General features: G+C 35.2%; 1 protein-coding gene across 2 annotated transcripts in view; it reads left to right on the top strand.

Moving 5' to 3' along the window:
* Positions 1-471: 471 nt before the first annotated feature.
* dusp8a (dual specificity phosphatase 8a) overlaps positions 472-27,761 on the top strand; it is a 75,907-nt gene continuing 48,617 nt past the window's right edge. Inside the window, exons 1-2 of one of the 2 annotated variants that reach the window (XM_056451624.1) lie at positions 472-724; positions 24,465-24,818. In XM_056451624.1, coding sequence (XP_056307599.1) covers positions 24,588-24,818 — 231 coding nt within the window. In that variant the 5' untranslated portion in view covers positions 472-724; positions 24,465-24,587. Of the gene's footprint in view, positions 725-8,597; positions 8,754-24,464; positions 24,819-27,761 lie in introns of those variants that run through there. The other variant, XM_056451625.1, reaches the window with a different exon arrangement.

The raw sequence follows: 27,761 nt of genomic DNA, 5'->3' as shown, positions 1-27,761 counted from the left end.
CCCTGTAACTAAAAATAAATAAAACGAAAACATTCAATGTTGTTTCTCCTCCAGAAGAGGGCGCCCGTTTAAAACCTTCAGTGTACTTTAAAGCGAATAAAATGTAACCAACACAATTAAAATGGCCAAAAAATGTAGCTATTTCGCACTATTAACGCTGAATAAAAAAATGAAACACAGTTCGTGTAGTTTGTGCGTCATTTATTTTAATATAAAATACACAAAATGGCTGGAAACATCAGCACACGGTTAAGCGCCTGTCCAGCGAGTGACCTACAAAGTGCGCACTAGCCCCAACGCGCAGCTCTCTTTAAAACCTCAGTGTCCCTTTAATCTGCGGATCAGCGCGCTGACGTCAGCTAACCCCCTGGGCCACAGGCTCCCATTGGCTGGAGATGACGTCAACGGCATTTTTTTCCTCCTGAACCATGACCTCATCCTTAGTTCATTTATAGTGCCTAAGTGCACCTTCTGTTTTTCCCCCCCGCCTGGCTAATATCTACTATAGCTTATCTCTTTATTCGCCACGGTGTCACTCGCTGGCCCCGCGTGCGATGTAGAAGAATGACGGGCTTTTGATGCTTTTATTCGCATGTGACAGCAGTACTCGTCCAGACTCATGATTAGTATACACTTGTGACGTCTGCTGGCGAATGGCTTCCCGTCGGAGCACAGTGCCCTACATGGAGAGCAGCTGAAATACGCGGAATCAGGGCAAACGGAGGTGAGTGCGGGCTATGAAAGAAAGGGGCGTATTGATATTTGAGCTCTCACATTTAGGACTGTGCATTTGGCTTTATTTGATGATAGTCGAATGGCGACTGTAGTTTTGGGGATGGACGTGCTGGCGTGTGTCTGTATGTTGGCAACAATGTGCCTCAATGACATCTTAAAGCAGACCGTGTGGTCATAATGTATTGTCAGTCGGCCGTTGAATAAGATGTTGTATGGTCATTGTTGTGTCACGCGGTAGAATAACTGGTTTTAATGATTAATAGTAGTGTTTGTTTATTTTTTTATTCTTACTGTGACTTGTGTCATGTTTACATTCAGTCTCGTTGCAGCTTTATTATATTTTGTCGTCTGAATAAACACCTAGCATCAGAATTGTGTAATGTTTTATTTATTTCCTTGATGGAAATCCATTTTTTATATAACAAAATGCCCGTCTATATTTCCTTGCTTGTATTTATAACACATTCATTGTTTGCAATGAATCACGACGTCAAGCAATCATAATTTCTCTAAATTTGTGTAAACCAAAATATTTTTTATCTCAATCAAAATCATTCATAATTGCTACCAAATAAATAACAAACTAGCTAAATTTAATTACAATATTCCCCCTGTACTCTATATGACGAAACACTAAATCGTTTATTTTGGGACCGAGACTTTGGGACCAGACTTTCTCCTTAATAATATAATTTCAGAAAAGTATTCTTTATAAGGCAATCATATTAGCTGCCAATGACTATCAAAGTACACAAAGTTCACAGTCAATTAAATAGTGCTAATGTTATTTTGAAGTCATACTTGCATCCCAATTCAGACCGAACATTCAAAGTAGCATAGGTAAACAACATAGAGAACGTTAAATGAACGAATGTGCGAGTATAAATCTACCCTTACCTCAATTATTTTGGGAGTGAACTATTTTGGTTGACTTTACCAATTTCATTAAACAATTCTTATTTCCAAACTATTGTAAATTTATTAATAATTTATTGCTTTTTCTGGCAAAATTTTACATATGTAATGTACATTTTTAAAGAATCGCCCTTAATTTTTTTTTCAGAAAGGACTTTGACCTATATGTGAATTTCTTAAAAGACTCTATAACAATTATATTGCATGTAAAATCATCAGTTATTAACTATATCAACAATGTATTGTTGTTGCTATTAATAATATAGCAGCATAAAATGCTGGTAGTAAGTTATGTAAATGTTATATATGCTTATGTTTTGTATATTAAGTACAACTTTGAATTACACAGTATAATAGGGCTGGGCGATATGGCAAAAATGCAATCTCGATAATTTTTTTTCATATTGAACAATAACTATATATTTCAATATAAGCTGTTAATGCTTCTAGATTTAAGAGTATCCCAACAATGACCGAAGCCACAGAAATTAGAGAGGGTCCATTAAATGGCATAACACATTTTCGCAAGATACACTGTTTGGTACATCTCTAATATCAGCACAGTTTTAGATTCCCATTGTTGCACATTTCTGCTGTGTGATTGGCTCTTGGGGTGTCACGGTGGCGTAGTGGGTAGCACAATCGCCTCACAGCAAGAATGTCATTGGTACGAGCCCCAGCTGGGTCAGTTGGCATTTCTGTGTGGAGTTTGCATGTTCTCCCCATGCTGGCGTGGGTTTCTTCTGGGTGCTCCGGTTTCCCCCACAGTCCAAAGACAGTTAAATTGAATAAGCTAAATTGGCCGTAGTGAATATGTGTGAAAGCAAGAGTGTATGGGTGTTTCCCAGTGTTGGGTTGCGGCTGAAAGGGCATCTGTTGCATAAAACATATGCTGGATAATTTGGCTGTTCATTCTGCTCTGGCTACCCCAGATTAATAAAGGGACTAAGACGAAAAGAAAATGAATGAAGGATTGAATGATTGGCTCTTAGATCAATATAGAGTAAAAAAGTTCAGAGCTTATCATTGTTATTGACATAAATTTTATTGCAATTCAATATAATATCATTTATCAGCCCAGCTCTACAGTGTAATACTTCTTTTTATTAAGTAAAGAAAATAAAAAATTGTATTTATGTATTTTAGGCCATTAAATAATATTAACAGTAAACATGCCACAATGCACGATATTTGGAAAAATCTGATATTGCAATATTTTATTTTTCTGTGATGAATATTGCGATATGAACATAGTTTCCAAGATGGTTTGACTAGTACTATTTGGTGGTTTTCTGGGGAGTCGAACAGTATTCAGGTACAGAAATTGAATAATCACAACGCAAAAAAAATGCTTTTCTTACTTTGTTTTGTCTTGTTTCCAGTCCAAATATCAAAAATTATATCTTAGACAAGTAAAAATATTGTTTATTTTTCACCGTCAGAAGATATAAGTGAAAATTACGAGTTTTTTGCTTGTTTTAGGGTAATGATCTGCCGGTGGGGTAAGTTAAATTATCATGTTTTTCCTTTGAAATGTATATATTTGCACTAGAAACAAGACAAAAGTAAGAAATTCTAAATAAGAAATGTTTTTATTTTTTTTATTTATTTTTTTTTGCATAAACCATATAAATTCTATATAAATACAGTGATTAAATACAATTATGTTGCTCCTGGTCAGCTATAATTCTGGACATTGCATATCTTTATGATGTGACTATTGCGGATGTGCACATTGCAATATCAATGCTGAAATGATATATTGTGCAGCCCTAATAAACAATAAAATAATTAGTAAATAATAAAAATAGTAATAATAAAGAAAGTGCTATTATAATAATATATATGCAATTGATATTATTAGTAATAATGGAAGATTATTTTGAAGAAAATAATTATTATAAGAATTATGTTTTTATTTTATAATTTCATCTTTATTTTGATCTTTATTTGATATTAACTTGAAAGAATAAAAAAAACCTTGAAATATTTTCTGTATTATTTGACTCTTTAAATGTCAATATAAGAATAATAGCATTCTAATAAATATATTATGTATGAAATATTTTAGAAATTTTGATAATTATCAACAGGATCAAGAATATTGTATTGTATAATAATAAGTAATAGTAATAAACAATTAACATAAGAATGGTTTACTTAATTTTATATTTATATATTTATTTTGATCATTTATAAAAAATTGTAAATAACAATAAATGTTTGTTAGATATTTTGTATTACGCTTTCCTTATCTGATCATTAATCACTGATTTCTAACTGATCTTTTAATTAATAATGTTAGATACTGATGTTATAAAATATAAAACATTCTCTGTTGTGTTAATTATTATTATTAATTATTATTAAATGGATATACAACAAATAGTGCAACATCCTCATTTTTCATTGCTCAGATAGATAGATAGATAGATAGATAGATAGAAAGTGGCAGTTCTGAGTAGTAGTATGCATTACTCTGACCCTGTAAAATGCATTAATCTCATGCTGTCAGACCCCTGCAGTCATGCCTGTCACTTCGAAACCAATCTTAAAATTACAGCGTACAGAAAACGGGGGGTGTTTGCAAGCGATTGCCTGATGATCTTGCTAAGATTCTTATAATGGTAATGATTTGAGAAAATGCACATGTGATCATGCTGTCATATATTCATCTTATCAGATGCTATCAGAATTAGATGTTTTACTATACTGGTTTCTATGTTTAAATGTAAATTTGTCTTTATTTAGATGGCATTGGTGTCAGCTGTTAATGGTTTAGTGCAGTGTTTCTCAACCTTCATGTAGGACCACCAACACTGCATGTCTCTTCTTTAAATTAACTACAGAATGGATTTTTCCCCAATGTTTAGATCTTAATAGTTGCATCTATCCAATTATTTAAGATTGGTCAGTCTTGTTGTAGCCATTTGCGTGTGATTTATTTATTTTTTTTTATATTTTTTTTTTCTGGCAGCCATGAGAGCATGCATCAGGTATTTATTGTCTGCCGTTACTGTTTTTACACAATTCTGTAGCTCCTGGTCAGCTATAAATCAGATTCAACATTGCATATCATTGCGATGTGACTGTTGTGGATGCATACATTGCGATATTGATGCTGAAACGATATATTGTGCAGCGCTAATTCTGATTATTTAGTTTCTGTACCTGAATGCTGTTTTAGACTCCCAAGAAAGAAAAGAAAAAGATAAATGGAGCTATTGTAAGCATCTGGTGAAATTGTAATCATGTTGCAGAAAAGTAAAATATGGCAATATCAGATTTTTTCAATACCGTGTAGCCCTATTTAAAATATCATCAAACTAAAATCCTTCTTGTGTCCTAATGTACTAACAGACCTGCCCATGTTAACAAATCCACTTCATCACAATAGATGATATCACTCCCACAATGATTAACAAACGCATGGAGGCTCAGACAGAACAATGGTCTACATCAATGTGCGTATGGCACAGAGTCCAAAAGCAGTGATGTCACCCATATAGTTAATGAATGACCCGGATTAAGATATTTAGCTTTCCTTTTTTCCTCCATTTGCTGATGTTTGTTCACAGTCATTTAGGTCATTATAAAGCAATCGCTGTCACTTTAAATATAGACGTGCTTCTCTTTGTTTTGCTGTCATGAGACATGAAAAAAATGCTGTCATTTCCCGACAGGCTATTCAGAAGTAGTATCAAATCCCTGGAAATCAATAAAACAGATGTTTGGAGCGTGTCTTGCTTTGAGATGTGAGATGATATCCTCTGAAATATCTCCTTGTGGCCAAGCAACTTTTGGCTTTTTCCGTTTTTTTTTCTTTCTGTTGCCATGGCAACTGTGTAATCTCACTCCGTCTCCACATCAGCACTTCGAACCTCTGTTTATGCCAGGGCTTTCGAGGAAGTCAAGTAATTACATTACAATGTATGTAATAATAGAAGTACATTCAATTCAGTTCAATTTCAATTAATCATTTTTTCAATGGTGCTTTTACGCAGCTTAACATAGATATACGTGCACTCAAAAATAATGTTTGCAGTTTGTTCAGACTACTTATTTAAAATATTTAAAACAACTCAATTCTTTAGTTTTTGGGGGGACAACTTAATTATTTTATGTTCAATCCACTAAAAAGTTAATTTAATTCCTTCATGTTGAGCATTATTTACAGTGTGGTAGGAATTTAAAAGTTGGATGAAAAACACTGTAAAAACAGCAGTATTGTGAATACATGTTTTTCTTTTTAAGATACACTCACCAGCCACTTAATTAGGTACACCTGTCCAACTGCTCGTTAACACAAATTTCTAATCAGCCAATCACATGGCAGCAGCTCAAAGCATTTAGGCATGTAGACATGGTCAAATATGGCAGTTCAAACCGAGCATCAAAATGGGGAAGAAAGGGGATTTAAGTGACTTTGAACATTGAACATGGTTGTTGCTGCCAGATGGGCTGGTCTGAATATTTCAGAAACTGCTGATTTACTGGCATTTTCATGCACAACCATCTCTAGGGTTTACAGAGAATGGTCAAAAAAGAGAAATTATCCAGTGAGCGGCAGTTCTGTGGGCGCACGTTGACACACTTTGGGCCCATTAGTTCCAATTGAGCATTGTGTCAACGCCACAGCCTACCTGAGTATTGTTGCTGATCATGTACATCCCTTTATGACCACAGTGTACTCATCTTCTGATGACTACTTCCAGCAGGATAATGCGCTATGTCATAAAGCGCGAATCATCTCAGACTGGAATCTTGAACATGACAAAGAGTTCACTGTACTCAAATGGCCTCCACAGTCACCAGAACTCAATCCAACAGAGCGCTTTTGGGATGTGGTGGAATGGGAGATTTACATCATTGATGTGCAGCTGATAAATCTCCAGCAACTACGTGATGTTATCATGTCAATATTGACCAAAATCTCAGAGGAATGTTTCCACTACACTGAAAAAAGTGTTGCATGCAAAAATGTTGCAAACAATTTATTTGTGTTGAATTTAAACAAACAAATTAAATTGAATAATGTTCAACTTAATGTGTTTGTTTAAATTCAGTCCAAATAAATTGTTTACAACCACTTAACGTGAAAAAATTGAGTAAATCCAAGGAATCATCTTCGAATAATTTTTTTCAGTGTACCTTGTTGAATTTATATGCCACGAAGGATTAGGGCAGTTCTGAAGGCAAAAGGGTCTCCAACCCGTTACTAGTACCTAATAAAGTGGCCGGTGAGTGCATAATGAAGTCTTTAGTGTCACATGATGCTTCAGAAATCTTTCTAAAATGGTGATTTGGTGTACTACAATTCAAAGAGAAATTACACAGATTTGGTGTAATACAATTGTCTTTTGAATTGTACTACAGTTCAAATTGTAGAAACCGGACATTACGATATTATATATATATATATGTATATATATATATATATATATATATATATATATATATATATATATATATATATATATATATATATATATATATATATATATATATATATATATATATATATATATACATATATATACATATACATATATATATATATATATATATATATATATATATATATATATATATATATATATATACACATATATATATATATATATATATATATATACATATACATATATATATATATATATATACATATACATATATATATATATATATATATATATACATATACATATATATATATGTGTATATATATATATATATATATATATATATATATATACATATACATATACATATATATATATATATATATATATATATACATATACATATATATATATATATATATATATATATATATATATATATATATATATATATATATATATACATATATATATATATACATATATATATACATATATATATATATATACATATATATATATATATATATATATATATATATATATATATATATATATAGTGATATGAACACAATTTGAGCAGATGACTTGAATAGCTCTATTTGTGTTTCCCAGACTGGGTTGCAGCTGGAAGGGCATTCGCTGTGTAAAAAAATATGCTGGAATAGTTGGCGGTTCATTATAAGATTAAGATTATATAAGATTCTGACGGTATGATAACCTTGGATAAAAATATCACGGTTTCACGGTATCACGGTATTGTAATTACTGCTTCAAAATAAGTTCTTTTTAAATGTCAGGGTAAAAAACAGCTTTTCCCCCATTGAACACAAAATATTGTATAGTAAGAAACATTTAAAATATTTTGGACCAGTAGCTTTTGATGTGAAGGTTCCTTTTCTGTTGGAGGTACTGTTGCCCTAAAAAACGAAATAAAATAGTTGTGAAAAACGTAAAAAATAAATAAACCAAAACAAATTTCACACATACCTTAGGAACAATATAACAGAAAATTTGGCCGATTTTTAAAACCTTGACTTTTCCAAACCCTTGAAACCGGTTATCATCCCATACCTAGTCATGATCCGCACTTATTTAGTAATTGCGTTTAATTTTTTTATTTTATATTCTTCGAAAATATAAACACAAACATTTACGACATTGAGAAAAGCATCGAGCCGAAACATTTGTGTTTATATTTCTGAAGAATGTGAAATAAAAAATATAATGCAATTACTCAATGGATGTAAATGTACCCTTGTAGTGTAACAAGTGTAACATTGTAAAAATAGTGTAATAACAATGATAATAACCCTCCCACGTTATTTGATTTTTCGACTTGATGTAATAACAGTGTAATAATACTAACAATGCACAGCTGATGTTCTGGGAGAATGCACACCATCTCATCCTGAACTACAGCGTGTCAAACTGCAGTGCTCAGCCAGTCCCCCCCCCCACCCCACAGCTCCAGTTGTCAAGCAGAAGGAACGCCATTAGACACATGCAGCGTCAGCCTTGTTATGCTCTGACGTGCCTCCACTTCTTCATCTCATCCCGCATGCCACCGGGGGGGGTGGAGGGGGGCTGTTGTCGTGTTATCGATCGGCCGATTGCAGGAGAGGTTACACTGGGGTTTTCTTCTCTCCAAGGTGTGGCTGTACATCCTTCCTGTGGAGCGATTACAGATACAGAAGGATGGTAAGGAGGCTTTTCGGGGGTCTCTGGTGGCTTATTGCGTGTCTGGAATTTGTGAGACGCGGGTTGCGGGTAGTTCTGGTGACTGGGAATGCGATCAAAACAAAGGCATCCATGTTGGGATGCTGGTTGCGTGAGGCTGGTCCTCTGACAGCATCGCTCGTGTTGCACCGGCTGGGTTTGTTTATGTGTGTGCATGACGCGGAAAAAGAGCTGCTTCATTATGAAACTGATTATTTTGAGAGAAACACTGGAAGTGTAAATGGAGATTGTGTTTGTTTATGTATTCAAACGTTCTGCCAGAATGCCTGTGTTTCTTGTTTTATTTCCTCTAGCTGTTTATGTAGTGAATGTGAGTGGTTATATGTATAGACTTGTTTGTTTGAGTGTTTGCTTCAATCTCTCTCTATTCAGATTTCTGCATGGCGCTGCAGATGTCTCAACGTCGCAGCATCACCCTCCCTTAATGCAGCAGCAGAGAGAATGAGAAATAGATGGGGAGAAAAGTGTGAAAGTTTGAAGCAGCTCGCAATCTTGTTATTGTTGATGTAAATAATTACGTAGACAAAAATTTGTGTTAATTTTATATTGTCGAATGGTAGAAAACTCATTGCAAGAAAGCAAAAAACATATAAAACTATAAATTAGGTATTTTATCTGTTTTGTCTTGATTTTGTTTTTATAGACCATTTTGAGAGATGTAAACTAAACAACGGTCCCAACATATTTCTTGTTTTACATTTTTAATTTCTTTAGCTTCCGAGAATCCAAAAAGAGCCACATAATGATCAATAATGTTATGATATATGATTTAACATCAAGTTATGATTGAATTGCCTCTTGGTACAGTTATGAAATAGTTTGATAACAAGCAGGAAATGTTCATGGGCCAATGACATGACCACGTGAAAAAAAACGCATAAGCAAATGAAACGTCAAAACTATATTTATGCACTAAAACAGTTTTATTAAATCAGTTTTTCTTTTTGTAAATATCTCTGCGGGCGGATAAAAAGTTACGAACAAAGTATAAAAATAAGGACACACTTTAAAATAAATATATATTTACTAACATGAACTAATAATGAACAATGCTTGTACAGCATATACTAATCACAGTTCAACATTTACTAAAGCATTATTAAAATTCCGTCCCACAGACTTTACAGTGAATGCTACAGTTATTTTCATAGCGGACTTGAAGCCAATGGAAGTCTTTTATCCACTATTCGAAAAGAGTAGATGGTGGATTAACATTCACCACATGAGCTCTAATCAGATGTGCCATTATTTGTAGCTTTAGCTGGTTTCTAAAACTAAATCTGTCAGTGTTGTTTTCATTGCGGTTCGCGGTTGTAGCTCCTGTCATCTGAAGGCAGGAGGCGTTGACTGAGTGATTGACAGCTGATTTTAACCAACCCATTCGTGTTCAGTCCTAGAGTAGTGGGCCAATAAGAAGAGCGCGAAGGCGGGGCAAGCGTTGCGGGCTTTGTTTACTGCGGCACGTTGACATGACAACAGTTTTAAACTGTTGCTGAGAGCTGTATATATACATCTATACATACAAACAAACATACATACATACATACAACAGTTCTTGAATCTGATTGGCTGATAGCCATGAGATATTCTGCCAGAAACAGCACTCATCCAGCCTTCACCCTTGTGTATTACTCCGCCCACATACAGCAACAAGCAGAGGACACTCTACAGTTTGATAAATATTGCTGTCAAGGATGTAGTTGTTTAGATTGCAACTATGCAGTTTATTTATAAGAATAGTGCCTGTTTTAAATATTTATAATTTCTGAGAGAAATTATATTAGCCTGTCTTTGAGCAAAGACGTTGTTGGATGATGTTGTCTATCCAGAAGATGGTGACAGGACCACATAATAAGCCCTTAGAACATATGCCTAATAGCCGCTGACGCGCTGTCTCTCAGAAATTCTAAATATTTAAAATACGCACTATCCTTATAAATAAACTGCATAGTTGCAATCTAAACAACTACATTCTCAATTAAAAAAGCCTCAAAAGTACATTATGTTGTCCAACAGCAGCAATATTTGTCAAACTTTGGAGTGTCCTCTGCTTGTCGCTGTTTGTGATACACAATACACAAGAATGAAGGGTTAAGAGGCTGGACGAGTGCTGTTACTGGCAAAATGTCACTTGGCTATCAGCCAATCAGATTCAAGAACCAGACAGAACTGTTGAAGAAATTGACATATTGCACAACACTAATATAAAGGTAAATAAATTACACAATTTTGGGGGGTCAGCTGTTTTTAAGGTAAGTGGTTGAAATAAACAATTTATATTGGCTGAATTTAAACAAATAAATTAAATGTAGTCATGCTCAACTTGATTTGTTTGTTTAAATCCAACCCATATAAATAGTTTGCAACCAGTTACCTTAAAAAAATTGAGTAATTCTAACGAATCATTATTTTCAGTGGATGTTTTTCAGCTAAAATTTGCATATTTTACTGTGAGAAAGAAATTATTTCTGTTCATGCTATGATCAAAATGCTGCAAATGAGCATTTCCTTCTCTTCCTCATTCTCAAATTGGCTCTTGCTTTTGTCCTCTTCACTGTATAATGTAAACGAGTGAGAAGCGCTTGGGAAGGTCATTGCATACTCAAGCAGTTCCTGCTCTTTCAGTCCCGATCAACACATCTCCCCACTCACACCGTCATAAACAATCGCTCTTCCTTCTTCGCGGATGCCTTCCTCCAACACAGATGCATGTACAAAGCATTTCTAAAAGCGCTTTCAGTCTGCCAACTGGAATATTTAGGCTAAACGTCCTTCTGAAAGAACGGGATTATTGAAAAGGCTGTATATGATCCTAGCAGCTGAGGCTATAAATGGCACATTTTTCCAGTCTTGTTACATAATCTGTATTAGTTCCTAGTTTCCTAACGTCACATCCTCTGCTGGCTGTAACATAAACAGGGTCAGTATGTGATCTATCCCACATTTCCAATAAAGATCCGCTGAGCCAAAATCAATATAAATGCCATTCATAAAATAGTATGCAAGGATAAGCATACAGGGTGAGTCTAAAGGTTTGTGTTGGTTTTATTTTTTTGATGATAGCCACTTCTAAAAGTGGCTTTTAATACATACGTACAGTTGAAGTCAGAATTATTAGCCCCCCTTTGAATTTGTTTTTCTTTTTTAAATATTTCCCAAATAATGTTTAACAGAGCAAGGAAATTTTCACAGCATGTCTGGAGAAACTTTTATTTGTTTTATTTTGGCTAGAATAAAAGCAGTTTTGGTTTTTAAAAAAAATCATTTTAAGGTCAAAATTATTAGCCCCTTTAAGCTATATAGTTTTTTGATAGTCTACAGAACAAACCATCATTATACAATAACTTGCCTAAACAAAGTGTGATGGCGCTGTGTGATGGCGTGCACACGAAGGGATCAGTAAATAAATTACCCTAACCTGCCTAGTTAAGCTTTTAAATGTCAATTTAAGCTGTATAGAAGTGTCTTGAAAAATATCTAGTAAAATATTATTTACTGTCATCATGGCAAAGATAAAATAAAACAGATATTAGAAATGAGTTATTAAAACTAATGTTTAGAAATGTGTTGACAAAATCTTCTCTCTGGTAAACAGAAATTGAGGGAAAAAAATTAATGGGGGGCTAATAATTCTGACTTCAACTCTATATTATCAAATTTGTTTTGTTCTTAAGATTTATTGTTACGTTAAATTGATATTAAAGTTGACTCAACTTAAAATTGTATGGCAGTTTGCTGCAGAGCTTTTTGCATTGACTCAATATAAATCGAGTCAAGAGCAGTACTTGGGTCAAAGGTTGAGGCCCCGTTTACACTTATACATTTTAGTTTTAAAACAGCGTTTTAGAATGAAAACGATTCATGTCCACACTGGCGATTCACCTAGCATTTCTGAATAGATGTATTCCCCGACTTTGTTCTTTTGAATCAATTACTTGTTCTCAGTTAACGTGTTTTTGCTAAGCGCAAAGATAAGTTAATATATTAATTTCTGTAACCACGTACACTGATTCTGCACATTGACTGATTGCTTGCATTTATTTAATATATTGTATAAACTTATTGTACGTTATACTTTTATAATGGCCATTATTGATTATTAAAACTAATATTAAGCTAAAGAGAGGGTATGTTTTGTATTTTTTACTGAGAATTAAAAGAGGCAGTTATGTTATAGGCTCCGTTTTGTTATATGCATACAGTGAAGATGACGCTTATATAAATATATAGCTACACAACGCCTCAACATTTTTAGTGTCTGATAAGTGGTTATACCAAAATGAAAATTGACAATTCCTTATATCATGTTTTCATTTTATTGATAAGATAGTGAAACAATGTAGCCAGGATGATGTGAATGAGGTTATAAAGTACAATGTTCCCTTTGAAGATTTACCCGATGTGTCCTCGGGAGTTTGTTTTCTATATTAAACTTGCGAAGTCTGAACTTACAAGGTAAGGATGCAAAAACTTTGTGGAGGCTACGTAATATTGAGGAAAAAGCCCAATCAGATGTCTCTGATTTCCCCCATCCACACTGAGTCAGAGCAGCAGCATTTTAAAATGAAAACGGCCTCTTCAGCGTTTTCAAAAAGCCAGGGTAGTGTGGACTGAAGTCGTAACTGTAGCGAAACTTATGTGTTTTAAAACGTAAACATATTAGTGTAAACGGGGCCTGAGTCAACTCAAAAAAAAAAAAAAACCTTGTGGATCAAGGTGGGGCCAAGCTGATGAGTGGACTCTGATTCCCGGGTTCAGCAATGGTTGTCTGGATAAAAATGTCTGGATAAAAAACAACAACTTTCTTCTGCTTTGAACAGTTGTTTTAACTAACTAAAATAAATCATTGACTTCTGCTGTCTTCAATAATTTCAAAAACACAGATTTCTTTACAATTTAAACTGTATCTTTGGATATCTTTTCTGCTGGAGATACTGTTGTCCTAAAAAACCTTTCAAAATGTAAATAAAAAATCTAAGTATAGCTGAAAATTTTGGCGGTTTTTAAACCTTGAACCTTGAAAACTGTTATCGCCCCATGCCTAGAAAGTAGGATAGTCTTTTTTTTTCCTCCTAAAAAGTCACATGTATGATTGTATGTACGTTTAGAGCTGTTTGCATTTTTATTTCAGTCACAAAGTGAAATGTAAGGTAATTACTGCAAATGCAACAACAATTTTGAAAACGGTAATATGAAAACAATGCCATCCCATACGTTTTAAACAGTAGCTTCTAATCAAAAAGGAGATAAATAATATTGTTGTTCTTGTATATTTCTGTATATAAGAAACAGTAGTGAGTAGTGATTTTAGCTCTAAAAATTCAAACGATCAGTTCTTAAATAAATTATTAAGGGGCAAAAAAATAAATAACAATAATGTATCAACAATATAATGTTCCATATCTTTCAGTATCAATAATTATTCTCATTTTTATAACCTTTATTCATTCATTCATTTTCCTTCGGCTTAGTCCCTTTATTCATCAGGGGTTGCCACAGTGAAAAGATCTGCCAACTTATCCAGCATGTTTTACACAGCGAATGCCCTTCCAGCTGCAACCCAGTACTGGGAAACACCCATACACACTCATTCATACACATAAACTACAGACAATAGGCTCATTTTACAACTCCCCTAAAGTCAAACAAGTTTTCTATTTTTTTTTAATCCATTTAGCTAATCTCTGCGTTTGGCGGAAGCTCTTTTAGCTTAGCATCGCTTAGATCATTGAATTGGATTAGACTGTTAGCATCTCACTTAAAAACAAACAGAGATTCAATAATTTCCTGTTTAAATCTTGACTCTTCTGAAGTTGCATCATGTACTAAAACTGATGGAATTTGCTATATTATAGGCACATGTGGCTAGGAACTATACTGTCATTCTGGCGTAATAATCAAGGAATTTTGGCTGGAACTTGCACAATGATATTACGCAGATTCCAACTGCTGGTGAAGGTTTAGGCCTTAGTGCTGGGGACTATTTTCAAAGGCTGCATAATATGATTGCAATTGACACACAAACTACAGACAATTTAGTTTATTCAATTCACCTATAGCACATGTTTTTGGACTGTGGGGGAAACTGGAGCACCCAGAGAAAACCCACGCAAACACGAGGGAAACATGCAAACTCCACACAGAAATGCCAACTGACCCAGCTGGGACTTGAGCCAGTGACATTCTTGCTCTGAGGCGATTGTGCTACCCACTGCGCCACCATGACCTCCCTAAGTAAATTATTAAGGGACAAAAATAATAATATTAATGTATCAAGTTAACAATATAATGTTCTATCTTTCAGAATCTAAAATTATTTACATTTTTTACAACCTTAAAAAAAGATCAAATAAAACATTTAATAATATAATACATAGTAATAGACTTTTTCAAAAATCAAACCATTCCAACTTAATATAAATATTTGATATTTCAACATACATTTTTAATTTTAATTAGTCTCTAGATTGTACAACTAAGCATCAATCCTCATGAAAGAATAGTTTTTGAAAAGTAAAGTTTTTTTCCCTATGTGATAAATAAACTAGTAATTAATGGTCAATTTGAATAATTTCCAAAGTTGCAATTTCAATCTATACTAATTTTACTGCTGTAATTGCCGTTACATAGTGTTTTACCATAGCACTGATTAAATAAGGAGAGTAAGGAAAGATGACAGAAAGAGGATACTATGTTACCCTGTAAAATGTGCACTTAGTTTAAAGGTGACCCATTAAGCCCCTTTTTACAAGATGTAAAATAAGTCTCTGATGTCCCTAAAATACCACACAACTGAGGTTTTATAACTCTTTGAAAGTGACCGTTTTAGACTTCGATCCAAATTGTGCCATTTTGGTGACTGTCGCTTTAATTCAAATGAGATGGAGCTGCTAGTGCCTATGTGTCAGCATAGTAGCAGATTCAAAAACAAAACAATTATTGCCCAGGCCTAATCTTTCATGTATATTATCATAGCATATGTTTTAAACACATACATTTGAAGTCAGAATTATTAGCCCCCCTGAAATAATCACCCCCCCCCCCCTGTTTTTATTTTCCTCACTTTGATTTTAACGGAGAGAAGATTTTTCAACACATTTCCAAACATAATAGTTTTAATAACTCATTTCTAATAACTGATTTATTTTATCTTTGTCATGATGACAGTAAATAATATTTTACTAGATATTTTCCAAGACACTTCTATACAGCTTAAAGAGACATTTAAAGGCTTAATTGGGTTAACTAGGCAAGTTATTGTATAAAGATGGTTTGTTCTGTTGACTATCGAGAAAAAAAAAATTAGCTTAAAGGGGCTAATAATTTTGACCTTAAAATGGTGTTTAAAAAATTAAAAACTGCTTTTATTCTAGCTGAAATAAAATAAATAAGACTTTCTCCAGAAGAAAAAATATTATCAGACATACTGTGACAATTTCCTTCCTCTGTTAAACATCATTTGGGAAATATTTAAAAAAGACAAAAAATTCAAAGGGGCGCTAATAATTCTGACTTCAACTGTACATTTAGACTACATGTTGTTGCATTTTGTTTATTGTGCGTTTGTTGTGTTTGTTTGAATATTGTTGGACAAATGAGAATACTTTGGCTGATCACTGGCTATATATACCTTGAGGCACTTGATGAAATTATTGAAGATTTTAGTGTAACATCAGATGCTGTTCGGGCAGCTGGCTTTCATATTCCCTGAGCTTAGTTTGTCCTAACGCAGGTGCTTCCTGTTTCATTAGTGTCATTAAATGGCAAAAACGTATGCAAATGCAGATGTGAAATGCTAATGTGCAACAATGTACATCCTTAATGTATTTTAAAAAAAAATTTGCATTGCTATGGTAGTAATAGCATTTTGTTTGTGCCATTAATCTGAATGTTACAATTCAGATTGCAAACTGTAAACATGACATTAGCTCACTAAACTTACTCGCTAAGCAAGTTTCTCTTCACACTGTTGCTTTGCCATGACATCATTTATTTGAAAGAGCAAACTGACTGACATCTCAATTTCACTTTGTACATTTGTATTAGTTTAGAGCAAAAAGCATAGTATAGCACTCCACAATTTTAGGCTGACAGATTTCAGAACATAATGTGACAAATACTTGAAGTCAGAATTATTAGCCCCCTGTTAATTTTTCTATAATTTCTGTTTAACGGAAAGAAGATTTTTTCAACACATTTGTAAACAATAGTTTTAATGACTCATTTGTAATAACTGATTTATTTTATCTTTGCCATGATGACAGTAAATAATATTTTACAAGATATCTTTCAAGACACTTCTAGACCGCTTAAAGTGACATTTAAAGGCTTATCTAGGTTAACTAGGCAGGATAGGGTAATTAGGCAAGTTATTGTACAATGATGGTTTGTTCTGTAGACTATCGGAATAAATTAGCTTAAAGTGGCTAATAATTTTGTACTTAAAATGTTTTTTAAAAATTAAAAACTGCTTTTATTCTAGCCGAAATAAAACAAATAAGACTTTCTCCAGTAGAAAAAAATATTATCAGACATACTGTGAAAATTTCCTTGCTCTGTTAAACAATATTTGGGAAATATTCAAAAAAGAAAAGAAAAATTGAAAGGGGAGCTAATAATTCTGACTTCAACTGTATATCAGCGTCCATGATAAAAGCAAAGAGTCAGTTTAAACAATTTGTAGAGAGGTTAAACAATAGAACACTTAGTCTTGAAAAACATTGGTAAGACTTTACCATATAGTTTATTTTCTTACCTTTAGTTAACAATTGTTTATTAATCTTAGTTTTTTTTTTTTTTAGAATTGCATTTAGATGATTTGATTGATTTTTATTTTATTTTTTTTAGATGTATGTGTACTTTATTAAAATGGATAAATATTAAAATGTTTATTAGGGCTGCACGAAATTGGGAAAATATGACATTGCAATATTTGTTTTTCTGCAATATATATTGCGATATACCTGACTTTAATAGCTCTATTTGGAAATAATTCATTAATTTAGTTTGATTGGGATGATTCTGGAGATGATTAAATCATTTTGCATAATAACTATTAAAATAATTTCAAGCTTTGATACATAGAATGGATCAAAGATACAGTTGGAAAAAAAGTATTCAGTATTCAGCTACAGAAATTGAAAAAAATATATATAAAAACAGCCCTGAATAGTGGGCGATGTTGACCAATTGGCATCGTACAATGTCTAATGTGAAACATCGCGATGGCATCCTCATTGTAGGCTGCGGTGAATTAATTATGAATAATTGATTAATTCATAATGAATTAATTATTTTTAGCCTACTGTTTCAACTACCTGACCCGCATGGTCTTTGTTTTACCCATAACCAAATCATGAATAAATAAAGATAGGTTACACACCGAGCGAAAGATTGAAGCAGTGTACAGACGCTGGGACACGTTACTTGATAAATTAATAAGACCGAACAACTTTCGTTTAACAACTACAGTGAGACAACGTGCACTGCTTTCTGGGGTTACTGCTGGAGCTCAGTGTCAGACACGCGCATAGTCTACACTGCAGTGCATGACAGACAGTGTTGCCAGATATAGCTGACTTTTTCCAGCCCAAAAGCTGTCCAAAACCCGCCCAAAAAACTTCCCATAATATTAGATTAATGTTTTATTTATTTTTTAGTTCTTTAAATGGAAGTTTACCTAGTTACTTTAACTCTCAGAATTGTTAACCATACAGCAACCAACACCAGCAGTCACAGAACCATAACATAACCGGATCACATCGAAACACTGCCCCCTCTCACCCACACACTGCACTTAATGTTGTGTAGATTACACTACTGTACCTAATAGAGTGTGTTTTACTTTCGAAATGAAATGGGGTATAAATTCATACCATTTGGCGTTTTAAATTCTTTTGAACATTATTAGGTGCTGCCTGTCAATCTGACAATGCTTCTATGTTTGTTCTCGTTGTCGATTCAGGAAAAATATAATTGATAAAAGTGTCATAATAAACTGCTGCGAGTTTGACTGCAGGCGCTGTGTGATGCGCATGCACACGAAGGGATTAGATTTGTAAGAGGAGTCAGATTTTTATATTTTGCCCAAATTTTGTCAACCCGCCAATGACATTTTTTTACCCGCACAATCAAATTCAAAACTGCCCAATCTGGCAAAACTGATGATGGTGTGTGTGCGTGTGTGTGTGTGTGTGCGTGTGCATGTGCGTGCGTGTGCGTGTGCGTGTGTGAGTGTGTGCGTGTGTGCGTGCGTGCGTGCGTGCGTGGGGTCAAGTGCACAGCAGTATAGTGTGGAAGGAGGCCTAGATGAAATGCTAGATGAAACACCAGTGTTGATCTGGATTATTTTCATTCTAAACTGCCATTTTAAAACTAAGATGTATTAGTGTAAACTAGGACTGGGCGGTATATCGAGTTCTGGTGATATATCGATATGATTCCCCAACGTGATGCGGTATTATCCAATATTTTTATATTGATATGGTTTGCGGCCACACATTTTGCGCGAAACTGACCACTCCAAGGTAGCACGCGAGCTCTACTTGCACAAATGTGCGCATGCGCAAATAAATGATTCACTCCATGAGCCACACAAAAGACTTGTTCTAAATGAACGAATTGTTCGAGAACGACCCATCACTGACATGACATGGAGGAACATGCAGTGCCAGAGTTGTATCGAAATGTGACTTCCCGGACAATTCTGATTCCCCCTCGAGTGCACGCACGTCACATATCGCTTGCAGCTGTCACAGCGGTTTTATCAGAACCTTTTATCGATCATTTCTTCCGCAATTGACAGCAAGAACGAACGGAGAAGCCTTGTCAAATTGACAAGCAGCACCTGAATGTGTTCAAAAAAATTTAAACGCCAAAATGGGACGAATTTATACCGCATTTTGAAAGTGAAACCACCTCACATTCATAGATTATAAGTTCAGTTTTTATTACACTACCGTCTCTTCTTTACATTTACATTATAACACATTTAGCTCTGCGTTCTGGTCTTTTATAATGACTGTTTACATTTATATGTTTAACCAGCATTTTATCACAGTACTCTGAAACATTTCATTACTTCTCATATCTGTAGTCTCGTTTTCTTCTCCTAATATTTAGTAAACAAGTTTGGTCAAAACAAAAGAAAAAGTGTAGGATTTTTTTACATGGAGTGAAAGACTTCTCTTTAGATGTCTTCAATATGGATACTGTTTAATAAATGTGCACAATACATACATGCAATTGTGTAACTAAAAAAACACATACAGCTGATTTAATTGTTGTTTATAAATCACATGGTATACAGGATTACTTATAACATCACTGTAATTGTGACATAAAATACTGTGTGTTTCATATTTACATTCAATGTGGTTCTTTTCTATCCTACAATACTGTTTGTTGTGTTATTATTTAAGTTTGTTCCTTTTTTGACAATGACAATGTAGATATGTTTTCTATGGTTCTGTTTACTTTGTTATTTGCACAACAGCACAGTAGTGCTGTGTATAGTGTTAAGCAGGAAAAACTCTGTACTGTATTTATTTATCAAAGATTTTTTTATAGCTTGAAATTTTGTGCAACTTATAGTTTTAAGCAGGAGAAAAAACAAGATTTTGTGCAGCTGTTTATTTGTAAACAGGGAGGAAAACCCCTGTGTTTGAGCTATATTTTGCTCAAAAATTGTTTAATAAAGTTTTAACAAAGGCTTTAACTCTCAAGTAACCATTCCTCCTAAAAATACAGAGATATGATTTTTTTTGCCCATATCGCCCAGCCCTAGTGTTAACGGGGTCGTGTGTATTTTTCGGGAGCGGGTTGCTGTTTGACGGGGTTGTGGCGGAGGATCGCGATGCCAGCTTAGCATTGTGATGACTATCGGCCATCGACGATGGACAATGGCATCGTCTATCGACCCAACCCTACTGAATAGTCTTCATCATATTAATAATTCTAGAAGTTTAACCTTTATTAAAGTTACAAACTCTAACATTTCTAATATTGCTTTAAACTCTCCTGAACTGCTCACACAAACACAGGTCTTAAAAATATGTGAAGTGATCATTTTTATGGTTTTACTTTGCAATTATGGTACCTGAAAAACTATAATATCAACTTAACATTGCACCATTGCTGAAACGATATATTGTGCAGCCGTAATGTTTATGTTTATTTACAGTAAAATTGAGCTGATGTTGGTTATTGGTCTTGTCAAAAATGTTTATTGCTGTATTAGTAGACAAATGGAAGTCACTGCATTACCAGGTTAGATAATCTGACATTTTTAAAGAATGTTGGTAATATGATTCTTATTCTTATTTTTTTTTCCGCTGCATGTTGTTTTTGTAGACCAAAAACTATATTTATCAGTCAAATAGTTTTGTAGAGAGTTATGTTGTCTCTATACATATTTAACAGACAATGCATGACATCATGACAAGGATCATTTCCTCTCGCATACTTTATTTCAGTTGAAAATATTTGTGACGTATTTATTCACATTTTTTTCTTCAGCCTTTTGTTTGGTAATCATTCTCAGACAGGTAATGTTTGCACATATACTGAGCAGGAACAAACTTGTTTTTGTACTGTGTAGTTTTCCTTACAAGAAACATCAAATCATGTGATGAAAATACTAAACGAGATGCACATTGACTATTCAAGGAACACTGTTTTTTTTTCTTTTTTTTAAATCGACTAATTTTACGACTCCCCTTAAGTTAAACTTGTTTTCTATTATTATTTTTTTTTATTCATTCAGCTAATCTCCGGGTTTGGCGGAAACTATTTTAGCTTAGCATAGTAAGATCATTGATTTAGATTAGACCGTTAGCATCTCACTCTAAAACGACCAGAGATTCAATAATTGTTCTGTTTAAATCTTGACTCTTCTGATGTTGCGTCATGTACTGTGACAGAGGGAATTTGCTATATTATAGGCACAAATGGCTAGGAACTATACTGTCATTCTGGCGTAATAGTCAAGGAACTTTGCTGTTGTACAATGGCTGAAGCAGGCAGAATGACATTACGCAGATTCTAACTGTGGTGCAAGTTTGGACTTGGTGCTGGGGATTATTTTCAGGCGCTGTGCAATATGATTACAAGTTAATATGATTGTGATTGGCTGTAGCAGGTACGGCAGCAAAGTTCCTTGATTATTGCACTCAAATGAGAGTATAGTTCCTATCATATTTTGTTGATCTTAGTACAAGGTGCAATTACAGAGGAGTCAAGCTCTAAATAGGAAAATTATCAAAACTCTTTTATTTTTTGAGTTAGATGCTAATGGTCTAATCTGATTCAATGATCTATGCTAAGGTAAGCTGAAAGTGCTCTCTCCAGACCCAGAGATTGCCTGAATGGATTCAAAAATGGTATTGTTTTTAAAAAATAGATTGCTAATTTATTGATTGTTTACCAGTGGTGGAAAGAGTACTGAAAAATTATACTCAAGTGAAAGTACAAATACTTAAAAATGTAGCCAAATACAGTATGTAGTGCAAGTAGAGTAAACAGATCTGTTGTAAACTGTATTCAAAATATGTGTAAAAAGTAGCCTTTTTAAAAGTACTGAAGTAAGTGTAAGGCTGTGAAATGCTGATGTGTTTATATGCAATATGTGCATGTGTGTGTGAACGTAACATTCTGTAATGCAGTTAGCTTGTTTAAAACCTTTTTTGCAGTTTCATCCCAGCAAACACAGGACATCAACATGACGTCAGATTGATTGTGTACCCCAATGTCGTGGGACATTGCATTTTGTTTGGACATAAACATCAGGTTGACATCAGAACACAATGTTAGGCCAATGTCAATATCCAACGTCAGACAGACGTTACATTTTGGTTACTTTCCAATGCAACCTAAAAACAACAAAATATCAAAGTCAAATGATGTCACAGCTTGACGTTGTGTGGACGTTACCAATATGGCGTCTATCAGATGTTGGCTTTTGGATGCCAAACCTAACAAATAAATGTCAATATTTGACATCAATATGACGTTTGTTTAAGATGTTGGCTCGATGTTGGATTTTGGTCACTTTCTAACACAACCTAAAATCAACAAAATATCAACAGCATTTCTCGTCGTTATTGGACATGTAAATAACGTTGTCCTTAGACGCTGGAGACCTAAATCTAACCTAATTTTTTTGTCTTATGACGTTGTGTGTCTGCTAGGATCAGTGACATGCACTCTAAACAGTCTCTCGGTCTTTAGCTACGTTTCCATCCACCTATTTTTATGCACATTTTGTATATACGCAAAAAAAAAAAACGTTGATGGAAACATCAAGATGTGCATATATTTTGAAAATGTGCTTAAAAAGCATATGTGCATAACTGAGTAGGATAAACTTTTTATTCGATAAGAAAAGATGCGCATAAACTGCAATGGAAACACTTTTACCAAACAAATTCCAGTATGCGCATTAAAAAAGGTCATGTGATTTTGTTCTAAGAGATCATGTGATGATAAAAATGTATGTGAATGGATAAACCAACAGCTGAGCACACTAAAATGCCTTAACCGTTTCGGTATTAGTGTTATAATATTATTAATGACCTCCAGAATCAAGAGCGTCTGTGCTCTGCGTTTGAGACCTTCAAACGCCACCGCGTGTAACTGCCTTCTGAGGCACAAGTCACTTATTACATAAAGAAAAGATTCACGCAGCTTCTCCTACTGCAGCAAATTTGTTTTTGCCGTTGATATTTGGCACCAGTTAATCAGAAAGTGATGATTTTGTTCGCTTTGACTCATTGGATGGAAACACTGCTTTATCTTTTATGTGATAATTCGCGTGCAGAATTCCGGAGATTTCCACAGATTTTTAGCTCATCATTGATTCTGTTTATTTACTTGTGTAAATGTGTGTAAACTTATTTTTATTCAGTTTTAAAATTAATTTCAGTTTAATTATTGACTAATATGAAACTATTCATATCATTTATTTCCAATACAGTTTTGTGTCTTTTAGTAGATATATTAAATAGACTTGCTTTGTTTACCAAATAAAGGGGATCTAATTGGATTTGCATTGTAAACATTAAATACAAGTTAAAAAGGTATTACTTTTTAGTTCATATATTACATTTTTTGTTATGATTCTCCCAAAATTATTCCACATAAATCCACAGATTTTGAACAAAATTCTGTGCAGAAATAGCAAAAATAGTCCGCAGATTCCGTCTGGTCCAAGCGATAATCCAATTTTGCGCATAAAGTTAATTCGCATTTTTGGATGTAAACATAGCTACTGTGTGTAAAGATTTTGGACATCTTTTAATGCTTCCAAATGGTTTGCTGCATTTATAAAGCACATATGTCTTTAAATTGTTCAGTATGATGAGATTTACTATCTATGTGCGATTTGATTGGACAGGAATCGCAGGACTGATTTTTCTACTGAGTACAAAAGATAAAGTAGTGACTGCAGGTTGAAGGAAAATAGTACCGATACAGCACAAAAAAATGTACTCAAAAGGAAAGTAAAGAACACATTTTTTAAAACTACTACTTAATAAATTGCAATTCCTGAGAAAAACGACTCAATTACAGTAGTTTGTGTATTTATAATTTGTTACTTTACACCACTGTTGTCGAAGTACTATCTAAAATAAAACAATACAAAAATTGTTCCTTTGTTTTTTTTTTTTTCTCCAGACACCATGTGCACCTTGATGTCTCTTGGTGACCCGTGGCAGTGATTTAATCACTGATTCACCACCTCTGCCTTGATCGTGGTTGTAAGCACCCCTCATCCAGAGAGGGCTTCTGGGAGCCTCCATGGCGGGGGAGAAGAGCCGTCGCAGCGCCATGGATATCAAGCGTCTGGCGGGCCTGCTGCAGCGCGGAGCCGGACGACTGCTGGTCATAGACAGTCGGACATTCTCGGAGTACAACGCCTCTCATGTGCATGGTGCCGTCAACGTTTGCTGCTCCAAGCTGGTCAAGAGGAGGCTTCAGCAGGACAAGGTGTCAGTTACTGAGCTCCTCCAACCCAACGGAAAGGTCAAGGTATCAAGTGTGTGTGTCTGAAGGAGTGTGTGGGTAGTTTATGTAACTGAGAATTGAGGGTGGCATCAAAAAAGGTTGATGTCGGCAAGCGGACAGCTGCAAGCTTTTGAAGGGGTCGGTTTACAATGCTGGACTTCACAAGCATGTTGCTTTGCAATATTAAAATGAAGTAATGTTTGCTTGTGAACATCCATTAAAGAATCCCCGATTTTGGCACCAGCTTGCAAGATCTGCTGTCAAATTCATATGCGCGCACAGTATTTGACACCTCTTCATCTAAAATGATTTTGTAATTAGGTGTAGTAGTCGACGGTCAGTTTGAAGTCAGAGTCTAGATCAGGGGTCTTGATGTTTTCTGGCTCGCAGCTATCCTTGCTTCCTCATTTCTAAATTTGGAAGACCTCTGCAGGTTTATTGGTTATCTGAAATAGGAGACTTGACTTTTCCATGACTTCTACATTGAATATGACATCATTTTTCCTGCTCGACTGGCATGCCAAGTCTTTATATTTTTAGACACTCTGTGAAACTGACAGAACTCTTAGGGGGAAATCCAACCACCAACAGATGTCACGTAAAACCCCATGCCATGGTTGATGAGGTCAACGCCGAAATCTGATCCGCCTTTATTGTGCACCTCACTTTCTGAAAATTGGCACCAAACAGGGAATGCTGTGTAATTTTTAGGCTTACCAGTGATAAACGGTTGTGTGTACACTGCAGATACATGGTCTATGGAAGTAGATTGGCTTTTTGATTGTCAGTGCAAGAATTCAATTTAAAATCACTGTCTTGTCAAGTTACAGGCCTAACATGCGGACAGTTGAATATAATATGAAATCAAATACTAACATTATATACACTGACTGGCCACTTTATTAGGTAATAAACTGTTGAACTGCTCATTAACGCAAGTTTATAATCAGCTAATCACATGGCAGCAACTCATTGCATTTAGGCATGTAGACATGGTCAAGACAATCTACTGCAGTTCAAACCAAGCATCAGAAGGGGGAAGAAAGGTGATTTAAGTGACTTTGAATGTGGCATGGTTGTTGCTGCAAGACGTACTTGTCTGAGAATTTCAGAAACTGCTGATCTACTGGGATTTTCAGGCACAACCATCTCTAGGGTTTACAGAGAATAGTCAGAAAAAATAATATATCTAGTGAGCGCCAGTTCTGTGGGCGCAAATGCCTTGTTGATGCCAAAGGTCAGAGGAGAATGGTTCAAGCTGATAGAAAGGCAACAGTAACTAAAAAAAACACTTGTTACAACTGAGGTATGCAGAAGAGCATCTCTGAACGCACAACACATCCTACCTTGAGGCAGATGGGCTACAGCAGCAGAAGACCACACCATGTGCCACTCCTGTCAGCTAAGAACAGGAAACTGAGGCTACAATTTGCACAGGAACACCAAAATTGTACAATAGACGATTGGAAAAACATTGCCTGGTCTGATGAGTCTTGATTTCTGCTGCAACATTCGGATGGTTGGGTCAGAATTTGGCATCAACAACATGAAAGCATGGATACATCCTGCCTCGTATCAACGGTTCAAGCTTGTGGTGGGGGTGTAAAGGTGTGGGGGATATTTTCTTGACACACTTTGGGCCAATTAGTACCAATTGAGCATTGTGTCAATGCCACAGCCTATTGAGTATTGATGCTGATCATGTCCATACCTTTATGACCACAGTGTACCCATCTTTTGATGGCTACTTCCAGCAGGATAATGCGCCATGTCATAAAGCGTGAATCATCTCAGACTGGTTACTTGAACATGACAATGAGTTCACTATACTCAAATGGCCTCCACAGTCACCAGAACTCAATTCAGTAGAGCACCATTGGTGTGTGGTGGAATGGAAGGTTTGCATCATGGATGTGCAGCTGACAAATCTGCAGCAACTGCGTGATGCTTTCATGTCAATATGGACCAACATTTCTGAGGAGTATTTCCAGTACCTTGTTGAATCTACGCCACAAAGGATTAAGGAAGGTCTGAACGCAAAAGGGGGTCCAACCCGGTACTAGTAAGGTGTACCTAATAAAGTGGCCAGTTCGTGTGTATTTACACTTATTTATATATTCCTTAATGTATCTGTTGTTTTCAAATAGCAGTGCTAGGCCCTGGGTATGACATCATCTGGCTCTTTGTGTGCTATTTGTTTCCAAAAAATGGGCACTTTGATTGGGTTCTTCTTGCCAAAACCAGTTCCATCTGAACTTAACAGAGTGTCACTGTTTTCTTGGGTCACTCTTTTGCTTCATTCCCCATTTCTTTCCACAGCCGGGGCTAGAGGCTGTGTGGCTTTTATTATGTCCCTCAGTAAAGAGGATAATGCTCGTGATTAATGCAAGTCCTGGATAAAGCTGGAGCTATCTGGGTGTAAGTTGGGGGAGGTGGGATTGGGGAGAATTCTGAAACCTCTTTGTTATTGGATGAGCATGACATCATAATCTTTAGAGTGGCCACTGGCAGAGTGCTAGCTGAACACGTGCAAATCGTCTACATGACTAGTGCAGGATCCAGACAAACACTACCCCCTTCATCCCCCCCTACTGCTTTGGACAGCTGCCATTGCCAGAAGTTGTGGCATCAGTGTGTGAGCTGAAAGTAACGACATCACCGCAACCAAAGGCCACCAGTGTGGTCCATTGTGAGTGCGAATAAAGGAAGGAAGTGAAAGAGGGTATTAATGGATGGGCAGCACACATCCACGCTGAGATAATGCCTGAGGTCCCCCATGGCTCTGTGTTCTGCCCATTTCAGATTACATCAGCGGAAGGCACCATATGCACCAATTGCTTGGCCTGCATTGTAAATGGGTCAGTGTTAAGTGCAGCAGATAGAGTGCAATGGTACAGGAGCAGGACTTCCTCTGCAGCAACGAACGGTCTTGGCTTATGCTAATCTGTGCTACTGAATGTTCCATTG

This window comes from Danio aesculapii, chromosome 25 (assembly GCF_903798145.1).
Source record: "Danio aesculapii chromosome 25, fDanAes4.1, whole genome shotgun sequence".
NCBI classification, from domain to species: Eukaryota; Metazoa; Chordata; class Actinopteri; order Cypriniformes; family Danionidae; genus Danio; species Danio aesculapii.
The sequence above is the reverse complement of the archived record's forward strand: the minus strand, read 5'-3'. Positions and strand labels throughout refer to the sequence as shown.